The sequence below is a fragment of the Scyliorhinus canicula genome, chromosome 3, assembly GCF_902713615.1.
Source record: "Scyliorhinus canicula chromosome 3, sScyCan1.1, whole genome shotgun sequence".
NCBI lineage: Eukaryota > Metazoa > Chordata > Chondrichthyes > Carcharhiniformes > Scyliorhinidae > Scyliorhinus > Scyliorhinus canicula.
Genome location: NC_052148.1, coordinates 239619539 through 239646288, shown reverse-complemented (window position 1 = coordinate 239646288; position 26750 = coordinate 239619539). Strand labels below are relative to the sequence as shown.

General features: G+C 46.0%; 1 protein-coding gene across 7 annotated transcripts in view; it reads right to left on the bottom strand.

Moving 5' to 3' along the window:
* inpp4b (inositol polyphosphate-4-phosphatase type II B) overlaps positions 1-26750 on the bottom strand; it is a 1043608-nt gene that overhangs the window by 255719 nt on the left and 761139 nt on the right. For all 7 annotated transcript variants that reach the window (XM_038792440.1, XM_038792442.1, XM_038792441.1 and 4 more), the window contains one exon: positions 10816-10888. In XM_038792440.1, the coding sequence (XP_038648368.1) occupies positions 10816-10888 (73 nt within the window). The remainder of the gene's footprint in view (positions 1-10815; positions 10889-26750) is intronic.

The window sequence follows — 26750 nt, the reverse complement described above, 5'->3', positions numbered from 1 at the left end:
AAACAAGAGGCACTGAAAGGTCACCTGCAAGCTGGCATCGACATTTCACTCACAGAATTTGCTGAATCAACACTTTGAATCAGGGCTTCTTTTTGGTGTTCAACATGGTTGCCTGAAATTGTCAGCTGCTGATTTTATGTTTCCAATTAGTATCTCTACCTATAGCTGTGCCACCCTATTGACCAATTTTAAATCACTGATAGTAATCATAGGACTGAAAAGCCTGGAGGAGCAACTTCTGGTGAATATTCATTTTAAAGGGCAGCATGGTAGCATGGTGGTTAGCATAAATGCTTCACAGCTCCAGGGTCCCAGGTTCGATTCCCGGCTGGGTCACTGTCTGTGCGGAGTCTGCACGTCCTCCCCGTGTGTGCGTGGGTTTCCTCCGGGTGCTCCGGTTTCCTCCCACAGTCCAAAGATGTGCGGGTTAGGTGGATTGGCCATGCTAAATTGCCCGTAGTGTCCTTAAAAAAAAAGTAAGGTTAAGGGGGGGTTGTTGGGTTCCGGGTATAGGGTGGATAGAAGGTTTGATTGGGGTGATCATTGCTCGGCACAACATTGAGGGCCGAAGGGCCTGTTCTGTGCTGTACTGTTCTATTCTATTCTATAAAGGTATCAAAGTAAATCACGGTTAGCCTATTGCCTATAGCCAGCTGGTGAGATTTTTCGGACTTTTAGCAGCTGGAGTGTAATCATTTGTGAAAGTAATTTGGTGAGTCAGAGGAGTGAATTCAACCATGGTTTCTGGCAAACATTTGATTGGTCTCGATGGGTTTGCCGCCCAGACCACTATTGTAGCTGGAAGAGCAGGAGATGGCGTGACTCCAGGCAGTCACAGCGGTAAGAGGAGGTTAACTCTCAGCAGGCCTTATTGTTTATTTTAGCATATAGATCCAAAAGTATGCACCTGAGGTTGACAGAGGGGTATTTAGTAATGAGGTTCTGCTTTACCAGAGATGCTGGCTCAGGAGCTATAACATCAGCTGCAGTGCCATTTGGAGCCAGTACAAGGTGTAATGCATATGGCTAACAATGTCATTGTGTCCCCTAAGTTTTACATCTCAGGATCATTCTAAGCTACAGCGCAGGCAGCTGCCTCAGCATCAGCCAATCAAATGCCAATCAACATGGGCGGCACAGTTGCACAGTGGTTAGCACTACTGCTTCACAGTGCCAGGGACGCAGGTTCGATTCCCGGCTTTGCACACTGTCTATGCGGAGACTGCACATTCTCCCTGTGTTTCCGTGGGTTTCTTCCGGGTGCTGTGGTTTCCTCCCACAAGTCCTGAAAGACGTGCTTGTTAGGTGAATTGAACATTCTGAATTCTCCCTCTGTGTACGTGAACAGGCGCCGGAATGTGGCAACGAGGGGCTTTTCACATTAATAATAATAATAATCACTCATTGCCACAAGTAGGCTTCATTAACTTCAGTAACTCCATTCCAGTGTTAATGTAAGCCTACTTGTGACATGAATAAAGATTATTATTATTATTACTCGTTTGGAATCACCAGGTGATTGATGTGCTCATTGCTAAAGCCAATGACTTCAATGAAGCAGGAAGACTGGTTTATGGGCTTTGACAAAACCGTAGGCTCCCCCAAATGCTGCACATCATTGACTGGGCACACACAGGATTGCTTATAATTTCTGCAGCTGGGTCTCAGCACCCAGAAGCGGGCACCATTGCCAAATGAATGAACGCAGCCGGCCATTAACATTATGAAGGCACAAGGCCTATTGAATCCTGACGTGGGTGCAGGCAGCAGGACTCTGATCTCAGCATCACCTGATGGAAAGGCAGGTGCTGGCGCCATCATTAAAGGACTTCCAGATGTGCACGCAGTGCTAACCTGATTCCATGTGGGCTCACCTCAGCAATTCTGGTGAGGATCTCTCTTGCTGCATGGAAGACGCCTGGACCACTTTGGCTCAGCTGAGGACCTAAAGAGTGGGCCAGGAGGCTGTTGCCAACTTGCCAGAATAACGATACTTCCTTGCAGGTTCTCCTTCAAGTTAGGCAGGAAAGATGGAAGCTACACTTCATTTGGGGACGGTAAGAAGAGACCCTCCTGCATGACCATGGAACAATGATATTATTAGGAGGTCAGTAGCTGTGGGTTGAGCAAGGCACATGCCTGCAGCTTGCAAAAGGATCACTGACCTTCTTCACCCAGTCACGATGAGTCATACTTATTGCTCAGCAAGTTGAGGTTTGCAATTGGCAAAGCAGAACGGACCGGCACATGATGAGAGATTGACAAAGCAGGCCCTGGCATTGGGATGCACGAGCATCAGTTGCCCGATGATTCACTGACAACAGGCATCCATCTATGTTGACAGTACCCTCTTCATCCTGTGAGAGTTTGAGATATGAAGGAAGCATCCAGGAGACCGATAATGGGACAGAGGGTGACCAGCAATATATGTGTTTTTCTGGTCATTGTGTGGAGATTTTCAATGTTCCTCCATCTGCCTGCAGTAGAGACATGCCAACACTCCCAGGAGAGGACCAAGATCAATGGTGGAGCAGTTGACGTTCACTTGCTGACGCCTGCGCAGATGGTGGCCCTGAAAATGACAGCCTTAAGCGGATATCGCAGAAGATGAGGCTGAAGTTACGAAAGAAGAATGTGAAGGGGCTTCGGGCTCATGTGTTCATCACTGGACGTGAAGCGGCACGGTAGCACTTACAGCTGCATGGTCGCACAGTGGCTAATGCTGTTGCTTCATAGTTCCAGGGTTCGAAGTTCAATTCCGGGCTTGGGTCATCGTCTGTATGGAGTCTGCACGTTCTCCCCATGTCTGCGTGGGTTTCCTCTGAGTGCTCCAGTTTCCTTCCACTAGTTCCGAAAGACGTGCTGTTAGGTAATTGGGACATTCTGAATTTTCCCTCTGTGAACCCGAACATGCGCCGGAATGTGGCGACTAGGGGTTTTCCACGGTAACTTCATTGCAGTGTTAATGTAAGCCGACTTGCGACAATAAAGATTATTATTAGAAAAAGAACCACAGCAGACATGGGTGGGAGTAGTTGTGTTCTTTTGTGCAGGTTTCGTCACTCTGGAAGGACAGTGAGCCACAGAGGCCGAGGGCCTGCAGTTCACCTCTGAGAAAGAGGAGGAGGAGGAGAAGGATTTTTCAGAGGGGACAACACCACTTCATTCCTGCCTTCCATTGCTTTGACCACGAGTTCCACAGAGCAGTGGCAAGGCGAGAGGATGATGAGTCTTCTCTATCACTGGTTAACAGGGAGATGCAAGTGTGCCTTACAAGAGTAGAGGAACGGCTGCCAGCTGCAACTGGGGGCTTCTCTTGGGGTTCTTTGAGTGAGGACAGCAGTTTTTCAGCCTCTGTCAATGAACCTAGAGCCACCAGTAGTCATGGGCACCAACCAGGGTCCTGTACCTGAACAGGTACTCTCAACATGCTGGGGCCTCAGGCAACTAGAAAACAGCTGTCAAAGTTATCACGAGTTACAAAGAATCCATAGAATCCCGACAGAAAGAGACCATTCGGTTTCATAGAACATAGAACAGTACAGCACAGATCAGGCCCTTCGGCCCTCGATGTTGTGCCGAGCAATGATCACCCTACTCAAACCCACGTATCCACCCTCTACCCGTAACCCAACAACCCCCCCCCTTAACCTTACTTTTTAGGACACTACGGGCAATTTAACATGGCCAATCCACCTAACCCGCACATCTTTGGACTGTGGGAGGAAACCGGAGCACCCGGAGGAAACCCACGCACACACGGGGAGGACGTGCAGACTCCACACAGACAGTGACCCAGCCAGGAATCGAACCTGGGACCCTGGAGCTGTGAAGCATTTATGCTAACCACCATGCTACCGTGCTGCCCTTGGTTTCCTGATGTGTCTAGGCAGCAAAGGCACATTAGAGGTTTCCCACCACTTGCAGAATATGGATAATACGTCATGCTGTCAGGGTTCCACTCCAATTCTATGCCCTGCCACTACCAGCCTCACAGCATGCTCATATCGACAAGATTAAATTCTGCCCATGGCCTCCAGTACAAGATCTTAAAATCTACATCAATAGGAAGGGATTTCACTTTATTAATGTTCAACTCGCCTGCAACAACAGGAAGAGAACATACAATACCAGGTATTCTGGTAGCTGCCATGATATTCGTGTCCTGCAGTTGTCCTCAATTTCCCTTTCATTTACCCCGTGGAACTTCATCAGAGGATGGATGCTCAGGGACAAAGGCAATCCTTACCAAATCTGGCAAATGGAACCCAAGCACAGATAAAGTCAGTCAGTGTCATGTCTCCACTTGGGCATGGATCTGCTGAAGAACTAGGAGTAATTGTTACCTCCAAAAAGGGTCGGCTGGGATAAGGTGCAATCCAAATATTTTTGAAAGTCCAAACCCAACCGCAACCTCCAAATTTGACAGATGCGGAGATGGGTAGGCAATTTAAATATCATAATGAGGTTGGCAACCTCACATTTAACTTTACAGATTGAACCCTAACCCAACTAGCAACATAAGGCACCCTATGTGCTCCAGTCACTTGCTCTGCAGCATTTTCAGCTTGACCTGAAGCCAAGCCTGTCAACTAGGCGAGCCTTTGGGTGGAGATCCTGTGGAAAAGAAGAGAACATGTGGGAAGTCCAAATTGATGCTCCTCCCTAGTTTGGAAAACCCACCCTGTCATTATTGGGGCCTACCCTTCACTGAAGTCTGAAGGCATCTACAATGTAGTCCCCAGATGGTTTTCAAGATTGCCATCATCTGTTGCCTGCTGCATAACTTTGCCATCTAGGGGCCAACCCATAAAACTAATTACAAAAGAAGTTGTGGAGGTGGAGGAAAATGTGTACAGAAAGACAAGCGAATGGTAAGAAAGAGCAAGGCCCATCTATCTGTGGTGATTGATGCACAATCAATGGACATGAAACGTAGATAAAGTCCAAATGATAGGCTTTAATACACAAGAAGTGGACCCGGCAGCAGACGTACAGAAGAATGGCAGACTGCCGGGGAACATGGACTCTTTATACCCCACCTCGTAGGCGGAGCTACCTACTTCTCAGCCAATCGGCGGAGAGGCACATGACATACCTGGGCCAATGGGCAGCGAGTCCTCTGCACCAATGGCAGCTCACACTTCTAGGTACCGTAATACCCCTAGTCATACTACCACAGTGATATGCCTATGGGCTATGTCATAGTTGGACGGTGTGTGACCTCCAACCAGTAGGTGGTAGTACAGACACACCATGCGGTCTCGAGAATAAGGTCACAAGACCTGTGACTCACATATAAAGGGAGACACATCCAGCCATCTTCAGAAGAAGATTGAGAGGGTAATAAGACGTACAAGTGAATGGTCAGTGCGAGGTGCAAGTTCCAGAGGAGTAGTTAGCAGACTCCATGATAACGTGCTCTGAATCAGATTGCTATCTCACCGCATGAGACTCAATAAAGGATTCCGGTTTGGACAAATCAAAGCATTTGGTGAGTTCCTTTGTGAAGTACAAAGGACCAAACACAACACTACCCTGACAGCTTCAAGACCAATGGCTGAAAGGTTATTATTGCCTTGCACCAACAATCCCACCCAATCGCCAGTCCTAGCTCTTCCTCCATTCTTAGCATTACATTCAATCCAAATAGAAACCAAGAATTTCAAACCAAATTATATTACACAGTCACCGACATTCTCACTAAACAATCACTACACAAAACTTCAAACAATAGTATAATTTACAATGCTGCCAGGTGCTGTTCATTCTGGTGCATCCTCTTAAGTGCCTAAATGTTTGCACTTCTATCTAATGCTCCTATGAGTTAGTGGTTTCAGCTTGGGACATTCAAGCCTGTTGGACATCCATTGATCGAATTGAGGTTGAGTCTTAGAAGACATAGCTGCAGAATGTGGCAGCTCAACAGCAGCCATGGTACATCAGCACAGCTGGCTTTGTGGCACTAGGACTGACACTGGTCGAACTGACGTCAGTGGAGGAGGCGTGTTGTAATCCTGGGAGAGTAGGCACTGTCATTTGCTTGATACTTGTGCATTAGTGTGTTCACTAATCTGTGGAAAACAAAACTATTGTAGCGCTTCATGTAAGCCGCAGCAAATCATGGCACCAAATCCTGCATGGAATCCGTGTGTACATTCCCAAGAGATGCTTGGCAGTGGCACCAGTGACACTTGGTTCGTGGGCCAATTGCTGCCTGCACCGAGGTCACCATATGCTCCAATGCCAGATGGCAGTGACTCACTACCACTTGTGATTGTCACAAAAATTGGAAACAGAACTCCCCATCATTTTGCTTACTCCCCTCACAGCACTTAACAGCGGGTAATAAGCTCATCCTCATCTTTTGAAAGCTGCCGCTAGAATTAATCTGGACTAGGGCATAAATTACCCCTCCAGTGAGCTCTGTTGCAAGTTGCCCTTGCTCCTGCTCAGTGCATCATCCACTGCTGACCTGTTTAAGTTCTTATCGAAAGTTTGAGGAGTGTCAACTTCCATGATCAACAGACGGGCGGAGAACGGCTGAGGAGACATGATGGAGCTGGTCCATGTGTCAAAATGACACAAATGTGATCTAATTTTTGCCTAAAATTAGCAATGTACTTTTGCAATAATCCGTCTGAGAATTAGTTACAATAAATCACAATGGAATAGTGATCGCAGTAAACATGCATTCCTCCATGGACTAACTTCACTCCTGTCTCCTGAAAGCAGTGTGAAATGTTGGAATAAGAGAGTTGATCACCAATCCCACACTCCCAACAGAAATCCACAATCAAAAGAAACACATGTTGGCAAGAACACTAAAAAACTGTGGGTGGAATTTTATGTTCCTCCCACCAAAGGGATTTTCCAGTCTTGCTGTAGTCAAGGGACTTTTGAACAGCTCGCCACATTTTATGCAAATTTCACATGCTCCCCTTCTGAGCACCCTTGAGCTCCCTGCTCAAAGCCTATTTACTAATGAACCAGGGGTGCGGGATAGGGAGTGGGGGTTGAGGGGTGCAGGGTGAATGTGAGAAGTTGAATCCTCATCTCCGACAATGGCCCTAATCTTGCAGTCTCTGGATCATCAGAGACCAAACATATGATGGAAGATATGTGCAAGGACTTTAGCAGGTACCCTGGCATGCATAACTATGTGGCAAATAACTGGGAAATTTAAACTTCTGATGGGCAATATCCCTACAGCCTGGTACTGTCCATTAACGTCTCCGAGTCTGAGTTAGTGTCGGAGACTTAAGACAGATCCAGGCAACTTACCTTGATAATTACCCAGGAAATGTTAAACAGTTTAAAACCTATTCTAACACCTGAGTAACTCCACAACACATCCCCCAACTGCACCCCCACCCCCCCAGACTAACTCCCAACTACCCTCCCACTACCTGAACAGAACTAACTGATCTGACTATCAGCCGATATCACGACTAACTCAAATCCCCCCACCTGCCCTGGTGGCCCAACTATCCCTTCAACCTGACCGACCATCCAACTACACCATCAAACGGACCAGACTCCATCCCTCCCTGTCTCCCACCCTAAGCAGACCAGACCTGACTATCTCCCAATCTGATCGGACAACTCAACAACCACCTGACTACCAGCTGGCCAGACCTGACTACTCCCTTCCCCAACCAGACCCGAATACCCACCCCCGGACTAAATATCCCTTCTCAAAGTCTGACTAACCCACGGGACCAGATCCGACTACCTCCTAACAACCCGACTACCCCTGACTACCCTACTCCCCATTCACCTACCTACCCACTTCAACCATCCACCTACCTCACCCACTGCATCAACTCTCTCACCTACCCACACCCACCTTACACGCATACACAGTCACCCACTTGTCGATTCACTAATCCAAACGATATTAACAACTGCACCTTATGGCAACAGTTGTCATGAAAAGAGGGCTCGTCTCTCCCCCCCACGTTACTCCATGCTGATGGAATTCCCTGACAATCACTGCACATTTCTGTGACAGCCGTGATCAGAAGGTCCCGAAAGAAAGGTGCAGTGGTGTTGGGTCAAGAAATTCTTCACAGGAAGTGGCAATGTCCGCAGCACTTTTGCTGATAGTAAGACTCAGGCCGATATTATGTGTTTTACACAGATCGGAATATATGAACAGGAGTTGGCCATTTCGTCTCTCAAGCCTGTTCCATCGTTCAGTAACATGATGGTTGGTCTGTGACCTAACTCCATATATTTCCCCTGTATCCCTGAATAACTTTGGTGAACAAAAGTTTTTCATAGCTTTAAAATTGACGACTGATTGAGCATCAGCATTGCTGATATCAGTAGAGAATTCCAAACTTCGACTACCATTTGTGTTTAGAAGTATTTTCAAATTTCACTCCTGGAAAGCATGACTTTAACTTTTAGAATATGTTCCCCAACCAGAGAAAATAATTTCCCTATCAATTCTCCCTGATCCCCTTTAAGGATCTACCCCCCCCCCCCCCCCCCCCCCCCCCAAACTAAATTCTAGCCCTTAATGTAAAGGTCAGCTCCATTAGCCTTTCAATTACTTTCTGCCCCTTCATGTCATTAGATAGTAATCAGAGTAGGAAACTTAGTTTACTTTCCCTTTCCTTGCTGAGGAACAAGGAGTTAAGGCACCACTATTTCAGCTGAGATTGGGTACCTCAGGGGACAGACCAACAATCAAACCTGTAACATTTCAGCTCCACTTCAGTATCATACCCCACGTTGTGCATTTACCCACTGAGTCAGCAGAAAATCTAAATATGTACTTCATATTATAAAACAAATACTACGTAAATGATCATTCTCACCTCATGATCAGACAAAGTTGTTGCTGCCTCATTCAATAACGTTCTGCAATAGTGTACTTTCCCTTTTATTTGGACACGAGTCACTATTTTCCCCTGGCAGCCTGTTTACCAAAATACTGGTTTATATGGAAACTTTCTTAGTTTACGCTTTCTTAGTTTAATGGCATGAGCAAGAAAATAGAGGATTCTTCATGGATTTCTCTTTGCATCTTGAATGGTAGCGAGGTATAAATGTAGTGCAAATCCTTACATACACGGATAGGTTAATATAACAGGTAATTTGGGCCAAATTCCTCTCTCTAAAATAGAACTGCGTGAGGAGGTGACTACCACCTTCATGTTTGACATGTTTAACAACTATACTAAGGAAACCAACAGCCCTTGATGATATGAATGAATCATTGATCAAATATAGAATTTAAAACTTCCCCAATGACCTTGAAATCTTGATAAATATTTCAAACTTGGGATGAATAATACCAGTACATAGCAACGTTACATTTTTCTTTCTTTGAAATAATTGTCAGCTTCAAACCTTTCCACAATATGAGTCTGATGAAATTCATGGTGCTCTGTGAACTATTCAACAATGAATTTTTATCCTGGGCAGAATTATATGGGCCCACACTAGTGAGTTTGCAGGTGAGTGGCAGGAGGTGTACAGGGGGCATGAGGAAGGGCTTTTTTATGCAGAGGGAAGTGGGAGTCTGGAATTCACTGCCCGAGTTGGTGGTGGAAGAAGAGACCCCAAACTCTTTTTTTAAAATCTGGATCTGCACCTTAAGTGCTGCAAGATACAGGGCTATGGACCGGGTGTCCGAAGGTAGGATTAGAAAGGGCACCTGGATGTCCTTGGCTGGCAGGGGCAATCAAAGAATCACGACAGTGAAGAAGGAGACCACCTGGCCGAATGGCCTCCTTCTGTGCTGTAACTTTTCTATGATTCTATGAAGGGCCCATAGAATTCCTTGGTGGCCACTTAAACATAGAAAATAGGTGGGTGGCACAGTGGTTAGCACTGCTGCCTCAGAGTGTTGAGGCATGATGTCCGCCTGAGTGAGGGATGGAAGTCTTGCACCCGCCAATGAACACTCCCTGGAGCAATTAACTAACTGGAGTAATAACACTGTGAACAGTTCTGTCTCTAACTGTAGTAATAGCACTGTGAACAGTTCTGTCTCTATCTGGAATAATAACAATGCAAACAGTTCTGCCCCTAACTGGAGTAATAACATGCAAACAGTTCTGTCTCTAACTGGAGTAATAACACTGTGAACAGTTCTGTCTCTAACTGTAGTAATAGCACTGTGAACAGTTATGTCTCTATCTGGAATAATAACAATGCAAACAGTTCTGCCCCTAACTGGAGTAATAACATGCAAACAGTTCTGCCTCTAACTGGAGTAATAACACTGTGAACAGTTCTGTCTCTAACTGGAGTAATAACACTGCGAACAGTTCTATCTCTAACTGGAGTAATAACATGGCGAACAGTTCCGCCTCTAATTGGAGTGATAACACTGCAAACAGTTCTGTACCTAACTGGAGTAATAATATTACAAACAGTCCCGTCTCTAACTGGAGTAATAACACTGCAAACAGTTCTGTCTCTAGCTGGAGTAATAACACTGTGAGCAATTATTGCACTTGCTCCACTAATGCTTAAAATCAGAGGGTGGAGACTTTTTAATCCTATGTGCTGGATAAGGTTCTAATAGTAAATTAATTATTGTACCATATGAATTCTGGAGTCTTAAATGTGAAATTGTACGGGGCATTTTCAGTGATGCAAATCTGACGAGAGGAAAAGAAAGAAGGAAGAATCATTCCAAATAGTTTTATCTGAAGGGAAAAATGTTTGTGTCCATTTTTCTGGCAATGGGATAATTGCATAACTCCAGTAAAAGTGTTTGTTTCAATCGTGACTCATATAAGTACATTAGGTCTTACATTAATTATAGTTCATCCAAATAAAGAACAAACATACCTGAATCAAGTAGCGAGAAGTCTCCAGGGTCATTAATGGTTCTGTGCAACAGACTTCCACAAAAAGAAGCTGACTGGTAAAGAAGAGATTACATAAAACTCACTAAAATAGTACAAAAACAAAACATTCTTGCCTAGAAATTATTACTGCTGATATTAACAGAATGAATGCTGCCTACATTTACAAAACATTGCCCTGATCGCTATTTCAGTACAATTACTAACACATATAAATGGAATCATGTCGGTGTTAAAATAGCAGAGGAATGTCATGTGAAATACTACACTATCCAGTGCTAATATTGCATATTGTAATCCCCAGCCTTATATCTTGAAACAAAATATTTTCAAACACGACCAGTTTCTGTCCATCACACACTCTGCAAGCCAGTAAACTTCTCAATTTATCTGAAGAAAACTAAAAAAAAGAAATTATTTAATCCTACTCAGCAATAAAATTGTATTAAATGCCATTTATGTCAATATTAGGTTTAATTAAAAATTATTTGTTACCCATGGTCAAGATGTGAGGTAGTGAAGCTTAATGTTTTTCTTCCATTTGCCCGACCTTTATCTTATCTTGCTAAAAATAATCACTTTCTTGTTGAAGAACCTGTCATGAAATTTAGGATTTCAACCTGGTATATCGAGCAGACATCCGGATATTTAAGGCTTCTGCTTTCAAATGTCTCTTGAATTGGACATGTTTCTTTTCCCTTGTGAAGTAGTGTGTCAAATTGTATTGGTATGTCGGAAAATATGTAATTTTAAAATGTAATCTCCAGTCATGTTGGCAAGTCCACTAAAAGCCAATGTTATTTAAGTTACTGGTACTTCTGAATGTCCTCAGCTGTACCGCTGCAGCATTGTTGTCTTGGTTACTTTGCAGAAACATTATTATCTCAACCATTGTCAGAACCACTTACAAGGTACGCACCTATCACATTAAACTTCTGGAAAGTGAAAATGTGATTACTGATACTAGAAAATGAAAATCCCAGATTATTTTCTTTTTTTTTTAAATTTAGAGTACCCAATTCATTTTTTTTCCAATTAAGGGGCAATTTAGCGTGGCCAATCCACCTAGCTTGCGGGGTTGCGGGGGCGAAACCCACGCAAACACGGGGAGAATGTGCAAACTTCACATGGACAGTGACCCAGAGCCGGGATCAAACCTGGGACCTCGGCACCGTGAGGCCACAGTGCTAACCCACTGTGCCACCATGCTGCCCTACCCAGATCATTTTCTAACCACACCAAAGGGATTAATTTCCCCATAAGTGTACGCACAAAAATGATCAAAGATTTGTCAAATAGGCCATATCTTAGTTCAGCATAAATTGGAATGCCATTCCACCTACCTCATCAATTGGCTATTAAGCCTCAACAACAAATATTGTCAGGCTACTCCAATGGAGGGACATTACAGCCAAGTCACATTGACTGCTCAGTTTCCACACATGAAGACTTCCAACTCTGATCTCTGGGCACCTTATGTAATTTTACCTTCCCTAAACCAAAGTCAACAGTAGAGATGCCACTGCAGCCTGGCTGAGATCAACTATGTGAGCACAGAAGAGGAAGCAAAGCTGGAATTTTCATAGCCAGTGTGATTCAGTTAGTTACTGGATAAGACTCTGGCATCAGTCGTTTCTCTAAAATATAGAAGAGTTAAATCATTGCCTGGTTGTTCTCAACACAGATGGTCTCTTTCACAAAAAAATTCTCAATTGCAAAGAAAAAGCTAGGTATTTTTTTACTGTTTGGAGAAAATATCCACGCATAGTTGTAGCTTGATCATAGCTTTGCATTATCAAATATTCAAAATAGACTGTTCCAATTTGTAAAAGAAAGAAAATTACATGGGGGCCACAGTTTGTTTATTGTAAAGGAACAGACAATCTCACTGCCAACACACAACTTCATATCACTGAGGAAGGAAGAACATACTATATGGCCAGTGCCGTATGTAATAATAATGATCGCTTATTGTCACAAGTAGGCTTCAATGAAGTTACTGCCAATAATCTCACTGCCAACACACAACTTCATATCACTGAGGAAGGAAGAACATACTATATGGCCAGTGCCGTATGTAATAATAATAATCGCTCATTGTCACATGTAGGTTTCAATGAAGTTACTGTGAAAAGCCCCTAGTCGTCACATTACAGCGCCTGTTCAGGGAGGCCGGTACGGGAATTCAACCTGCAATGCTGGAATTGTTCTGCATTGCAAGCCAGCTATTTAGCCCACAGTGCTAAACCAGCCCCTATGTATGTGGAGAATAACTGGGCAAGTAAAATCATAGCAACCGGGTAGGCAATTCAGTCCCTTTACCTTGTTTCACCGATCTGTATTGGAACGCCATCTGCATAACCTCCCATTGTTCTGTCTAACCTTTGTTAACATCTTAACAACATCTACTTCATCTGCCTTTATTTTGTCACCCTTAATTCCCTTGCAAAATAAAAATCCGGCACCTTTAGTTTTGAAATTTTCAATTGGTATGGCTTCAACAATGTTTTGGAGAAAGTTTTCCATAGTTGTATTACTCTTTGTGTGAAGTGCTTCCTGACATTAGTGAACTGCCTCACTCAAATTTAAATTTTATGCTCATTTGTTCATTACTTCTCCACCGAGAAAGTAGGGTATAGGGTATACAGAGAAAAACTATCAAATTTTTAAATCATCATAATGGAATTAAATTAAAAAGCAGATCCGCCAAGTAATAGGATTACTACCTGAGCCATGAACACATTGGCATAGGGTAAAGATCAAATAGTTGAATGCATGGCTCAAACATTTGTGTGGGAGATATTGGTTTCCACTCATAGTTCACTGGCACCAATACGGGAGAAAGAGAATTTGGTTGAATTAAAAATAAATGGTCCTGATGCAATAACTTGGCTAAATCGCTGGCTTTTAAAGCAGACCAAGCGGGCCAGCAGCACGGTTCGATTCCCGTACCAGCCTCCCCGGACAGGCGCCAGAATGTGGCGACTAGGGGCTTTTCACAGTAACTTCATTGAAGCCTACTCGTGACAATAAGCGATTTTCATTTTGATAACCATTGTACAATGTGGTTGCAAGGCGACCAGGGCCGGGAACTGAACATTCAAGGATATTTGGCATTTTGAAAGGTCAGAAAGAAAGGAAAAGGAGGTGGGATAACACTGCAGGGAAAGGATCAGATCAGTATGGTAATGAGAAGTGGAATCAGTTTGGGTGGAGATAAGAAATAAGAAAGGGAAATAAGTCACAGCTGAGAGTAGTTTATAAGCCCCCAAGCAATACTCTGTAGGACAGAGTATAAATATAGAAATAATGGGAGCTTGTAAGAAAGGTACTGCAATAACTGTGGATGATATTAATATTCATAGAGTTTGGACAAATCACTTTGGCAAAGAGAGACTTGGGGACACGTTAAAAGAATGCATTCAGGACAGTTTTCATGGACAATACATTCCCTGCATGATGAGACAGCATTAATTAACGATCAAGGCTAGAGTGATCATAATATGATGGAACTTCACATTCAGTTTGAGAGTGAAAAACTTGAGTCTGAAACAACCGTCTTAAATTTAAATAAAGGAAATTACGAAGGTATGAAGACAGACTTGTCTAAAGAAGACTGGGAACTTGGTTTAAATGTAAAATAGTAAAAAGCAATGGCAGACATTTAAGGAAACATTCCATAACACTCAATAAAAATACATTTCATGGAGAAAAAAAGACCCTACATGAAGGATGAATCATCCATAGTTAACTAAGGAAATTAACAATGGTTTCAGATTGAAAGAAAAGGCCACAGGTATTAATGATATCCCAGAAGATGGGACAATTTAGAAACAAACAAAGGATAACTGAAACAAAAAGAGGGAGAAATTCAATGATGAGAGTAAACTAGCCAGAATGAGAAGAGCTTACTTAAGTATATAAAAAGGAAGAGAATAGTTAAGTAATCATAGTTCCCTTCGAGCATGAGATTGGGGAATTAATGACAGGTAACAAGGAAACAACGAAGACTTTGAATAAGTATTTTGAAAATGAAATGAAAATCGCTTATTGTCACGAGTAGGCTTCAATGAAGTTACTGTGAAAAGCCCCTAGTCACCACATTCCGGCGCCTGTTCGGGGAGGCTGGTACGGGAATTGAACCGTGCTGCTGGCCTGCCTTGGTCTGCTTTCAAAGCCAGCGATTTAGTCCAGTGTGCTAAACCAGCCCCTTCAAACGACCGCCGCAGGACACGAACCAGCAATCGTCTGATATCATTACTAGACTCAGCAAAGTCAGACGCCTTATCCATTAGGCCACGCGGCCACCGGCTTTTTGTATCCATTTTGTAACAATCTTCACCGTAGAGCACAGTACACCTTAGAGCACAGTAAATTAATTCTAAGTGGGGAAAATTGGATTGAATTTGGATTTGTTGTGATGGGTACCGAGGTATAGTGAAAAGTATTGTTCTGTTTACAGTCCAGAGAGATCGTTCCATACATGAAAAAGCATAGGACATATGATAGATACACAATGTAAATACATAGACACAGACACCAGGTGAAGCATACAGAGTGTAGTTCTACTCAGTAGAGAAAATGCGTGGAGAGATCAGTTCAGTCCATAAGAGGGTCATTCAGGAGCCTGGTAACATCGCGGAAGAAGTTGTTTTTGAATCTGTGTGTGTTCTCAGACTTTTGTATCTCCTGCCTGATGGAAGAGGTTGGAAGAGAGAATAACCCTGTTTGGAGGGGTCTTTGATTATGCTGCTGTTTTCCAAAGTCAGCGGGAGGTGTAGACAGAATCAATGGATGAGAGGCAGTTTTGCATGATGGACTGGGCTGTGTTCACAACTCTCTTAGTTTCTTACGGTCTTGGGCTGTGCAGTTGCCATACCAAGCTGTGATGCAGCCAGATAGGATGCTTTCTATGGCGTATCTGTAAAAATTGGTAAGAGTCAATGAGGACATGCCAAATTCCCTTAGTTTTCTGAGGAAGTAAAGGTGTTGTTGCATTTTCTTAGTCGTAGCATTGACATGGGTGGACAAGGACAGTTTGTTGGTGATGTGCACACCTAGGAATGACTTGCATTTACATATGGCCTTTCATGAGCACTTGACAGCCCAAGACAATTAAGTTATTTGAAGTGTAATGTAGGAAACATAGCGGCCAGGTTGTACACAGAATGGCAATGTGAGGCAATGTGAGGCAATGAAGGGCTGTTTAGCTCACAGGGCTAATCGCTGGCTTTGAAAGCAGACCAAGGCAAGCCAGCAGCACGGTTCGATTCCCGTAACAGCCTCCCCGAACAGGCGCCGGAATGTGGCGACTAGGGGCTTTTCACAGTAACTTCATTTGAAGCCTACTCGTGACAATAAGCGATTTTCAGTTCATAATGGCCAGACAATCCATTTTACTTTTATTAGTGATAGTGATTGATGGGTCAACATTGGCCAGAACACGGGATTAACTTCCCTTGTCTTCTGAAAATCATCTCCACCTTGGCACCATTGATGCAGAGAGGAGGGTGCACGATACTTTGCTTCCTGAAGTCAATGACCAGCTCCTTAGTTTTGCTGACATTGAGGGAGAGATTGCTGTTGTTACACCACACCACTAGGTTCTCTATCTCCCTCTTGTACTCTGACTCATTGTTGTTCAAGATCCAACCCACTGCAGTCATGTCATTAGGAAACTTGTAGATGGAGTTGTAGCCAAAGTTGCTACACAGTCAAGTGTGTATAGGTAGTATAGTGGGGGGTTAAGCATGCAGCCTTGTGGGGCAGAGGGGGAGGCGTTCATGAAAGCTGAAGGACTGAAACTGAATTGAATTTGGACTTTGACGGTGTTATGCTTTTTTAAAAACTTTTTGTTTTTTACATTATTGCTGTTTTTTCTCTCTATTTGTTTTTTATTTGTGAGGTGGTTTTTGGGAAGGGATGGTTTGAGATTTATCAGTTGGGATTTGTTGCTTTTGGGTTTTGAGAGATTATTGTGTTGGGGGTTTGGAAGCTTTGGGTATGGGGGGCTAAGCTGTTGGTTTGTTTTTACTATGAGGGAGGGGGCTCTAGCATGGGCCGCCTCACTAGCCAACGCTAGTTGGCTAGTGAATGGGAGCAAGGTGGGGGGGGGGGGGGGGGGAAGGGCTGCAGCCATTGGTATCTGTACGGACAGGTCTCGATAGGCCTGGAAGGTGTGAATAGTGGGGAATGGGGACGACACTGGGTGAGGTCGTTTCGAGAGGAAGTGGCTGAGGGGATTTCTGGGAAGGGGAGAGACAGATGGCTGATGATGACAAGAGTAGAGGTTTCTGCAACCGGGGGAGTGGGAGCATTTATTATTTTCGGCAGTACATAATTTGTATTCGAGGATAGACATTTTTGTTGTGGGAATGGCGTGACATGAGGGAGATTCTGGAGCAGTTGGAGTGCCCAGAGGTGGGAGAGGAGGAGAGGTCAGGATTGGAGGAGACCGTGGGAGTGAAGGAAAGGCAATAGGGAAGATACAGGCAGGTAAGGCACTCGGACCGGAAGGCTTCCCGGTGGAGTTTTAAAAGAAGGTTCTGGATAACTTGGCGCCGCTGCTGGTGGTGGAGATGTTCGAGGACACAGTAATGAAAGGGGTATTGCCGGAGACAATGGGACAGGCATCAATTTCTCTGCTGCTGAAAAAGGATAAGGACCCAGTTAGAGTGTGGGGTTGTACAGGCCAAAATCCTTATTGAATGTGGATGCCAAGATTCTGGTAAAGGTGTTGGTGCTTAGTTTGGAGGAGTGCCTCCCGAAGGTGATTGGGGAAGAGCAGACAGGGTTTGTGAAGGGCAGACAACTGTCATCTAATGTGCGCCGTTTGTTGAATGTGGTGCTTTCTCTGGCAGAAGGGAAGGCGTTGGAGGTGGTGATGGCGCTGGATGCGGAGAAGGGGTTTGACTGTGTGGAGTGGAGCTATTTCTTTGCGGTGTTGGAGAGACTTAGGATTGAGCCTAAGTTTGTGGCTTGGGTGAAACTATGGAGGCAAGTTTGCATACAAACTAGATGGATTCAGGACACTTTCCTCTGAACAGGGGAATGAGGCAGTGGAGCTCCCTGTCCCCCCCTTTTGTTCGCACTGGCAATAGAGCCCTTGGGACAAATGTGAATGGTGCCAGGGAGGTCCGGCCAACCACGGCTACATGTTCTGAGCATGCCTAGTCACGTTCTGGACAGCCTTCTCCGAAGCAATATCCAGGGTTGTGGGGTGAGGGTGGAGCTGTGCCCGAGAGTGGCAGCGTTCAGGGTTTCAGACCAGCCAGTCCTTCATATGGGGAAGAGGCCAACCCTGGATGGGCTTTTGCATCCTTTTTTTTTTATAAAGTTAGAATATCCAATTCATTTTTTCTAATTAAGGGGCAATTTAGCGTGGCCAATCCACCTACCCTGCACATCTTTGGGTTGTGGGGGTGAAACCCACGCAGACACGGGGAGAATGTGCAAACTCCTCACAGACAGTGACCCAGGGCCGGGATTCGAACCCGGGTCCTCAGCGCCGTAGGCAGCAATGCCACCGTGCCGCCCGGCTTTTGCATCCCTAATCGTACGCCAGAGAATCTTGCTTGGCTGGCAATCGACAGCACCACCTAAATGGGTGGCATAGTAGCACAGTGGTTAGCACTGTTGCTTCACAGCGTCAGGGTGCAGGGTTTGATTCCCGGCTTGGGCACTGTCCGTGCGGAGTCTGCATGTTCTCCCCAGGTCTGCGTGGGTTTCCTCCGGGTGCTCCAGTTTCCTCCCACAAGTCCCGAAAGATTTGTTGTTAGGTGAATTCGACATTCTGAATTCTCCCTCAGTGAACCCGAACAGGCGCCGGAGTGTGCCGACTAGGGGATTTTCACAGTAACTTCATTGCAATGTTAATGTAAGCCTACTTGTGACAATAATAAAGATTATAGATTATTATTGCTGCAGACTGGCTAGCAGACCTGGTTGAATTTCTCCACCTGGAGAAGATCAAGGAACACCATCCGAGGGTCAGACGAGGGCTTCCACAAAGCGTGGGGGCCGTTTGTCAGCCTGTTCCAAGACCTATTTGAGGCAAACAGCGACTAGGAAGAGAGGGGTTTGGGGAAAAGAGTGAGACAGAAAAACAAGGGAGAGCACCCAAAAGAGGCAAGGGGGGGGGGATGGGATCCCGAGGAAGGCACAAAACAAAGCATCGGGGGCAAGGAGAGTAGGGGAAGGGCCATGCAAGCCCCCCCTCCCAACACCAATCAGCAAAGAACAACACCCCCAGCGGGGGGAAAAGTGAGAAAAAAAACAGAACATGCCTCCAACAGGGGATGGGGAGGGGGTGGGAAGAGGGATACCGCTTGTAAAAACTATTGTACACAAGACGTAAACTGGCTTGTAAATATCAGACACACTTGAGTTGCTACTTTGTAAATACCATGTACATTACACGCCAAACTGTTATACTGTTAAAGTTCAAAATGGCAACAAAAATAATATTTTGAAATAGAGCCCTTGGCTATTTCACTGAGATGCTCGGATCAATAGAGGGTAGTTGGTTGGGGCGGGGGGGGGGGGGGGGGGGGGGGGGGGGGGGGGGGGGGGGCATAGGGGTCGGGATCTCCGAACCTCCATGCCAAAATCGCAATTGGGCGAGGGTGGAGATTGGGTGTCAAACCCGAGATCGAGTCCGACGCCACTCCCCCAATTCTCCGGTCCCTGGAGAATCGCCGACAATCGCACGTGCAGTCGATGCGCGCCAGCGAGGGGCCATTGAACGAGGCCCCCTCGTCGATTCACCGAGTGCAGCTGGCCGAGTTCCCGACGTCGTGGTTCTCTCCTGGTCCCACCCGTCGGGAACTCGGCATGGCGGCTGAGGACTCAGTCCGCGGCCGCCCTGGTAGAGGGGCAGGGGGATCCTTATCCGAGGCAGGGTGCCCAGGACAGCCCGGCTACCAATAGGGAGCCACCGATCCATGGGTGCGCACGATCTGGGGGGGGGGGGCCTATGTTTTCGATGCCAGCCCGCGGTATGGGTCTGCCGTGTTGCGCGGGACGGCCGACGCAGGCCGTTGCCGTGCGCATGCGTGGACCCCCGACCGGAAGTGCAGGGCCCCGTATCAGCAGCCGGAGCTGCAAGGAGCATTCCGGGGCCCTGCAAGCCCCCTCCAGGTAAGTGAATTGCTCCGGACTTTCCTCAACAAAGTCCGGAGTGATTCACCCCCGTTTTTTTCACGGGCGTGGGGACATAGCCCCATTATTGGAGAATCTCACCCAGGCTGTCCCTGTACGATAATGATCTGATGTTGTAGATCTCCAATCTGGACTTATCAGTGAGGGATATAATGGGACTGCTTAGGAGATTTGGGGCTTTTTCAGGCCACAAGTTAAATTTGGGAAAAAGTGATTGTTTTGTGGTGTCTTCTCTAGGGGCGGTAGTTGGGGTGGAGGCGTTGCCATTTCAGGTGGCAACAACCCACTTTAGGTATCTGGGAATGCAGGTGGCTCTGGACTGAGCTCGGCTCCGTAAATTCAACTTCACGAGTTTGGTCAACAGGATTAAGGCGGATTTGCTGAGGTGGGTTAGACGTCCCCAATTGTTGGTAGGCCAGGTGCAGGCAGTTAAGATGAACATCTTGCCCCGGTTTTTATTCTTGCTTCAGTGCCTGCTGGTCATTTTTGCCGAAAATGTTTTATGAGGTTGGAGAGGCTGATATTGTCTTTTGTGTGGGCAGGTAATGTAGCAACGATTAGGAGGGCGGTACTCCAGAAAGGCCGACAACCCTTCCAGGCTTGTTATACTATTACTGGGCGGCGAATGCTGAGAAGGTGTGGACTGGAGTAGGGGGACAGAGACTTTCTGGGTGAAGGTGGAGATAGGTTTTTTTAAGGGCGCCTAGGGTTGCGGGCGTTGGAAATGGCATAGCTTCAGTTTGCCTCAGGGAGGTATTCGGGGCATCTGGTGGTATTTGCCATGCTGAAATTATGGAGGCAGTTTTGGCAGCACTTTAAGTTGGGGCGGGTTCAAAGTTGATGCCAATTCCGGGGAACCATGGACTTGAGCCTTGGAGGATGGGTACGGCTGCCCAAAAAGTCTTATATGACCGATCCCTCCGCTGGAGGCTCTGATCTATAAAGATCCCGATGGAACGGTTCAAAAGCCGCATTAACCTGAGGAGGAGAGGAAACCAGATTACTGCCCAAATTGCATATTTGGAGGATTTCTCAGGAGGCTGCCTGCCGCTTAAACTAGTGAGCCAAAATGTGACTGGCATGATCCCCGTATTCAAAGAACATGGCCCTCGAGTGTCACAGCTAGCCTACCACTCTACCTGTCAATCAATATAGCTTGAATTGTGGTTGCAGCTTTTTTATACTTGCCAACAACTCAGGGGTAGAGTCAAGTGAGCACTGGTGGTCCACCTCAAGAATAGAGCCCACCAGCCTCTGGTGCTCCACTCTTGCTGCCTTCATCAAATGCACTTTACAGGAGATAATTTCCTCCCCGAGGACCACCTTTGAAATGGTGTCCTGATCCCCCAGAATGATCCCCGAACTCCCCTTCAAACCGAGCGCAGTATAGCCGAATACAGTACAGGAGGGTTCCTGGTCCCATCCCGCACCACCCCAACACCCACACCGGACAATCCCGGCCCGATTACACGCATGCAACTATGACCAGCTAGGCACCATGGCACTGCAAACCTGGTACCCTGGCAGTGCCAGCTGCATGGCCAGGTTCGAACCCAAGTGGCTCTGGCAAGGTGCCAGGCTGGCACTGCCAGGGCCCCAGGTGGCACCGGCAGTGCCAGGGCACCATCCTGCCCAAAGGGCATGCAGCTGGGGGCCTGTAGTCCCATCTGGACTCTGTTTGTGGGGACCAGTGCTGAACGGCACTCGCTCAGGTCTCTGAAGCGTAGAGGTTGAATCCCAGAGCCTTCGGCACCTCGGGATCTACACATGAGCGTGAGACTTACTACCTCGCTCTAAAATGCAGATTTGCCAAAAAGTGATCCCACCCATTGTGGACGGGATACACATCGCAACATCTCGCGAGATCGCATTGAATCTTGCGAGGCGTTGCGATCCGGGTAGATTCCAAGAGCGGGGTCTCCTAGCTTTCAACGGCCACATGCGCCACAGTGAGCTGCTTTTCAGATGCAGCCTGGCCGTTGGATTGCGCCCTCAGTTTTATAAAATTTTATATCATTCTCAATGACAGTGGACATGCGCTCACAAAATTCTTATCCGCTAGCAATATTGTGTGTAATCTCCATGGCGAATGTTGGGAGGGGCCTGAACCTAGTACCAGAGCAACAGTGTGGGGCATAGACAAAATCACCACCATACAAGGGAGGAGAGACCTAACTATCACAAAAAAATCAATATGCAAATATACCTGATGAACATGCGGGGAAAACAAAAACTCTTTATCACCTGGTGCAAAAAGAGCCATGGAGCTACCCCCCTCCCGACCCCTAACCATCCCATCTGCTCGATGAAAGACACCAAAATGAGCTGATGTGAGTCTAAATCAGAGAGCGAGGCTAGCAGAGTATCAGTAAAGTTTGTATCATCTCTGTACGGGGTGCAGACACTGAGCATAACCACCGGGGTGCCAGAGAACCATTAGACAATAACATGACTGCTGTTGGGCCAAAATCGTAGAGGCGGAAAACGGAATCTTTGTGAGGGCCACGAAGAATCCAGCACGATTTTGTTGAGTCAAAAGAAAATAACTTTAGTTACAATTTTTTTTTTAATACACAGCAACAGTAGTACTTCACCACTGCTTTACACCTCTAGCTGGCATCACACTGGCCAGCTCTATTTATGGAGGTGAAACTGCTAATGATTTCCCTGACCCCCTCATTGGGGGAAATCATACTCCCCGAGAATTATGGGATACCCAAAAGTCCCCATGCAATAGTATTCAGGCAGGTTATAACAGGAACCATTCTGTGAAAAAAAATGAAATGAAATGAAAATCACTTAGTAGGCTTCAAATGAAGTTACTGTGAAAAGCCCCTAGTCGTCACATTCCGGCGCCTGTTCAGGGAGGCTGGTACGGGAATTGAACCGTGCTGCTGGCCTGCCTTGGTCTGCTTTCAAAGCCAGCGATTTAGCCCAGTGCTAAACCAGCCCCTTATTAATAAATTTTATTAATAAATATTCCGAACCCTGGCCCTCCCATTGAAACCTGAATGAAGGACTTGGCTTACCCACCCCTTCTGCAGCATTATCTGGTTCCTGACCCACAAATGAGTCTCTTGCAAAAACATCACACCAGAGTTCAAACTCTTAAGGCGAGCAAATACTATCAACCGTTTCACTGGGCCATTCAACCCCTCAACGTTCCAGGTGACCAAGCAAACTGGGGGGGGGGGGGGGGGGGGGGGGGGGGGGTCTCCCACCACCCCTCAATCCGGAATCAGCCACTTTCATCAAGAGAGATTACCACAAAAGATACTTAAATGGCACAGCAAGCAGGCCCACCCAAGATGGCTATCAAACCAAATCAAAGGACTGGACAAAGAAAAATCTGCAGACACCATCAGCAAACTACCCCCACCAGCCTTCCCCCAACGTCATTACCTTGAATAGAACCACACCCAAAACATACATATAAATAGTGGCAAGGTAAACACAACCAACTAAAATCGACTTTTAGCCAAACTGAACAAAACAATCATTCTAAGTTCATTATCTAAAAAACTATTATAATGAACTGCAGCCAACCCAATTCTGATCCGGTTAGCAGGGAGGCTCCCGACTAGAGTTAAGAAAAATGGTTAGAAACAGCAAAATACTAAAATCCCGTGAACCTTGCGCTCCGAAAGGGAGCTATATATTAACATAACAAACTGCCGGGAGCCAACTTGGAACCCCACATAGAACTGAACCCATAGAACTAAAACCCCAAATCTAACCCCAAACTGTAAACATTCAACCCTCCCAATCCCAAGGCGGCACGGTAGCACAGTGGTTAGCACAGTTGTTTCACAGCTCCAGAGTCCCAAGTTCGATTCCCGGCTTGGGTCATTGTCTGTGTGGAGTCTGCATGTTCTCCCTGTGTCTGCATGGGTTTCCTCCCACAGTCCAAAGATATGCAGGTTTGGTGGAATGGCCATGATAAATTTCCCTTGGTGTCCAAAAAAAATGTTAGGTGGGGTTACGGGATAGTGCGGCTCAAGTAGAGTGCTCTTTACAGGGGTTGGTGCAGACTTGATGGGTCGAATAGCCTCCTTCTGCACTGTAAGTTCTATGATTCTATGATCCTGTCCCCAGACCCCAAAAGCTGAATTACACCGTGCCCAACTTATTTTTTTTAATAAAACAAGTCCACCTCTCCCGGTGCATCAAATAAATAGTCCTTTCCTTCCATCAGAAGTATTTCTCAGCCAAGCAGGGTAGACCACACCGAAACAGATTCCACCTTTATATAGGGCAGCCTGGCTCTATTGATGCAGAAGCCCTTTTCTTCGCCGGCTCCGTTTCGCCATCTTGGTAGAACCTGATAACCTTGCATTCCCATTTAAAGTCCCGATGTTCCTTTGTCCATTTCCGAACCTATCCTTTTTCCTTGAAGCTATGGAACTTCACTATTACTGCACGTCGCGGATCCTCGGGGCGGGGACTCTGCTGGAATGTACCATGGGCTCGGTCCAACTCAGGAGAGGATGTGAATCCACCTCACCCACCATCTTACCGAACATCTACAAAGAACTCCATGGGCATTGGGCCTTCCGCCTCTCTGGCAGCCCCACAATTCGAATGTTTTCCCTCCTGTACTGATTCTCTAGATCATTCACCTTGGCCTTCAATGATTTGTTTGCTTCAGCCACCAAAAATAGCTTCTATTCCAATGAGACCATCCAATCACTGTGGCTCGACAGGGCCATTCCATATCTTTGATTGTCGTTCCACGGACTTTCACGGTTTCATTGGTTTTCTCTCGAGCCACTCGGATGGGGGCCAAGGCCTCTTCCATTGATTTCTAGAGGTCCTCTGGCACAATCTATCAAATTCTTTTGCCAAGATACTCAAAAGAACCTCGGCCATTACTGCAGTGGCCAGAGCCCCAGAGACTGACTCGGCATTTTATCTGCCGACGAACTGAATGATCTCCACTTCCGTCGATGAACCTTTGCTTTCCACCTTCTTTTCCCTGCCTTTTCTTGGCATTCCAGCCATACAGGATCCTTATTCCATTAACTATGTGGGGTTTTCAAAAGGAAAAAAACCCAGATACTAAGAAAAAGGGGTAAAAATTACAGTACCCTAGCGGGAGCCACCTCGTGCACCTCTTCCCCCTACATTACTTCACCAGAAGTTTCGGAAAACTGCAAATGTAATGACCCTATTCAAGAAAGGCGAAAGACAGAAAACAGGAAACGAGCGGCCAGTTCGGCCAACATTTCTTCTTGCGGAAAGGTACTCAATTCAAAAGCACTCATATCTGACTGAGGAGCCTGGCATTGGGAAGTGGCCTTTCCCTGGGTGCACAGCCTGTGGATGCTGCGACTCCCACTAGAGTTGCCTACAATGGATAGCTGCCAGATTCTAATTGGCCACCAGTTCCAAAGGGGTGGGATTTCTGCCCCTGATGTCCTTGATTCCATGGATGGCCTGCCACTGGTGACACGTTATGCTGGAGTGCCTTCCCCAAAGCTGGGCTCTCCCCAAATCTCCATCCGGGGCTGAGACTGTCGCCTGTATTAAATTCCGGTCACAGACCCTCAGAGGCAGTCAGCAGGAAGATTTGGGGAAGAGGGCTCACATCAAGCGCTGCTATTCTAAGCAGGAAGAAATTACTTTTTTCAAATCAATCAGCAATGAGAGTACGAGTGAGTATAGATCCCCTGTTCGATAACACAAAGCTTGTGGAGTATTATAGATTCACCAGAAGGTATCTTGCCACTTGAAGACGTTTCAAGTATGCTCCGAAGATGGAGTGGAGGGAATACTTGGTTTAAGGTTCACCCTGGTAGGACAAGGAGAAAGGATCCTCTTAAGCTGGGAGGATCTTGTGCCTTTAAAAAACAGCCATGATGTGGAGATGCTGGCGTTCTACTGGGGTGGGCACAGTAAGAGGTCTTACAACACCTGGTTAAACTCCAACAGGTTTGTTTCAAACACTAGTTTTCGGAGCACTCCACCTGAGGAAGGAGCAGTGCTCCGAAAGCTAGTGTTTGAAACAAACCTGTTGGACTTTAACCTGGTGTTGTCAGGCTTCTTACTTTAAAAAACAGAATACATTTCTGCTACAAATATGATATAACATACAAACGTGGGTTGTGCTAAGAAGTTAATGAGAAATATATTTTCTCTAGTTTAATGTATTAGTTGCCTCCAAAGTTGTGTTTTGTCGATATTGAAGAAAAAATTTATTTAGACTACCCAATTACTTTTTCCCAATTAAGTGGCAATTTAGCGATGCCAATCTATCTACTCTGCGCATGTTTTGGGTTGTGGGGGTGAGACCCACGCAGACACAGGGAGAATGTGCGAACACCACATGGACAGTGACCCGGGGCCGAGATCAAACCCGGACCCTCGGCGCCGTGAGGCATCAGTGCTAACCACTGCACCACCGTGCTACCCAGTGTTATGTCGTATTGATTTTAGTTTGTTTTTTTAAGTAAAAGTCTTAATATATGATATCTTGCCATGTGAAACGAAAGAGAAAATGCTGAAAAATCACAGAGGGTCTGCCAGTATCTGTAGGGAGATAAAAGAGCTAACGTTTTGAGTGGGGTCATCTGGACTCGAAAAGTTAGCTCTTTTCTCTCCCTACAGATGCTGCCAGACCAGCTGAAATTTACCAGCATTTTCTCTTTAGTTTCAGATTCCAGCATCCGCAATAATTTGCTTTTCTCCATGAAATATTGTGCAGCATCTCACCATCAGTTATGTTGGCGAGGCAGATGAGGTACCTCAGGGGTAAGTCAG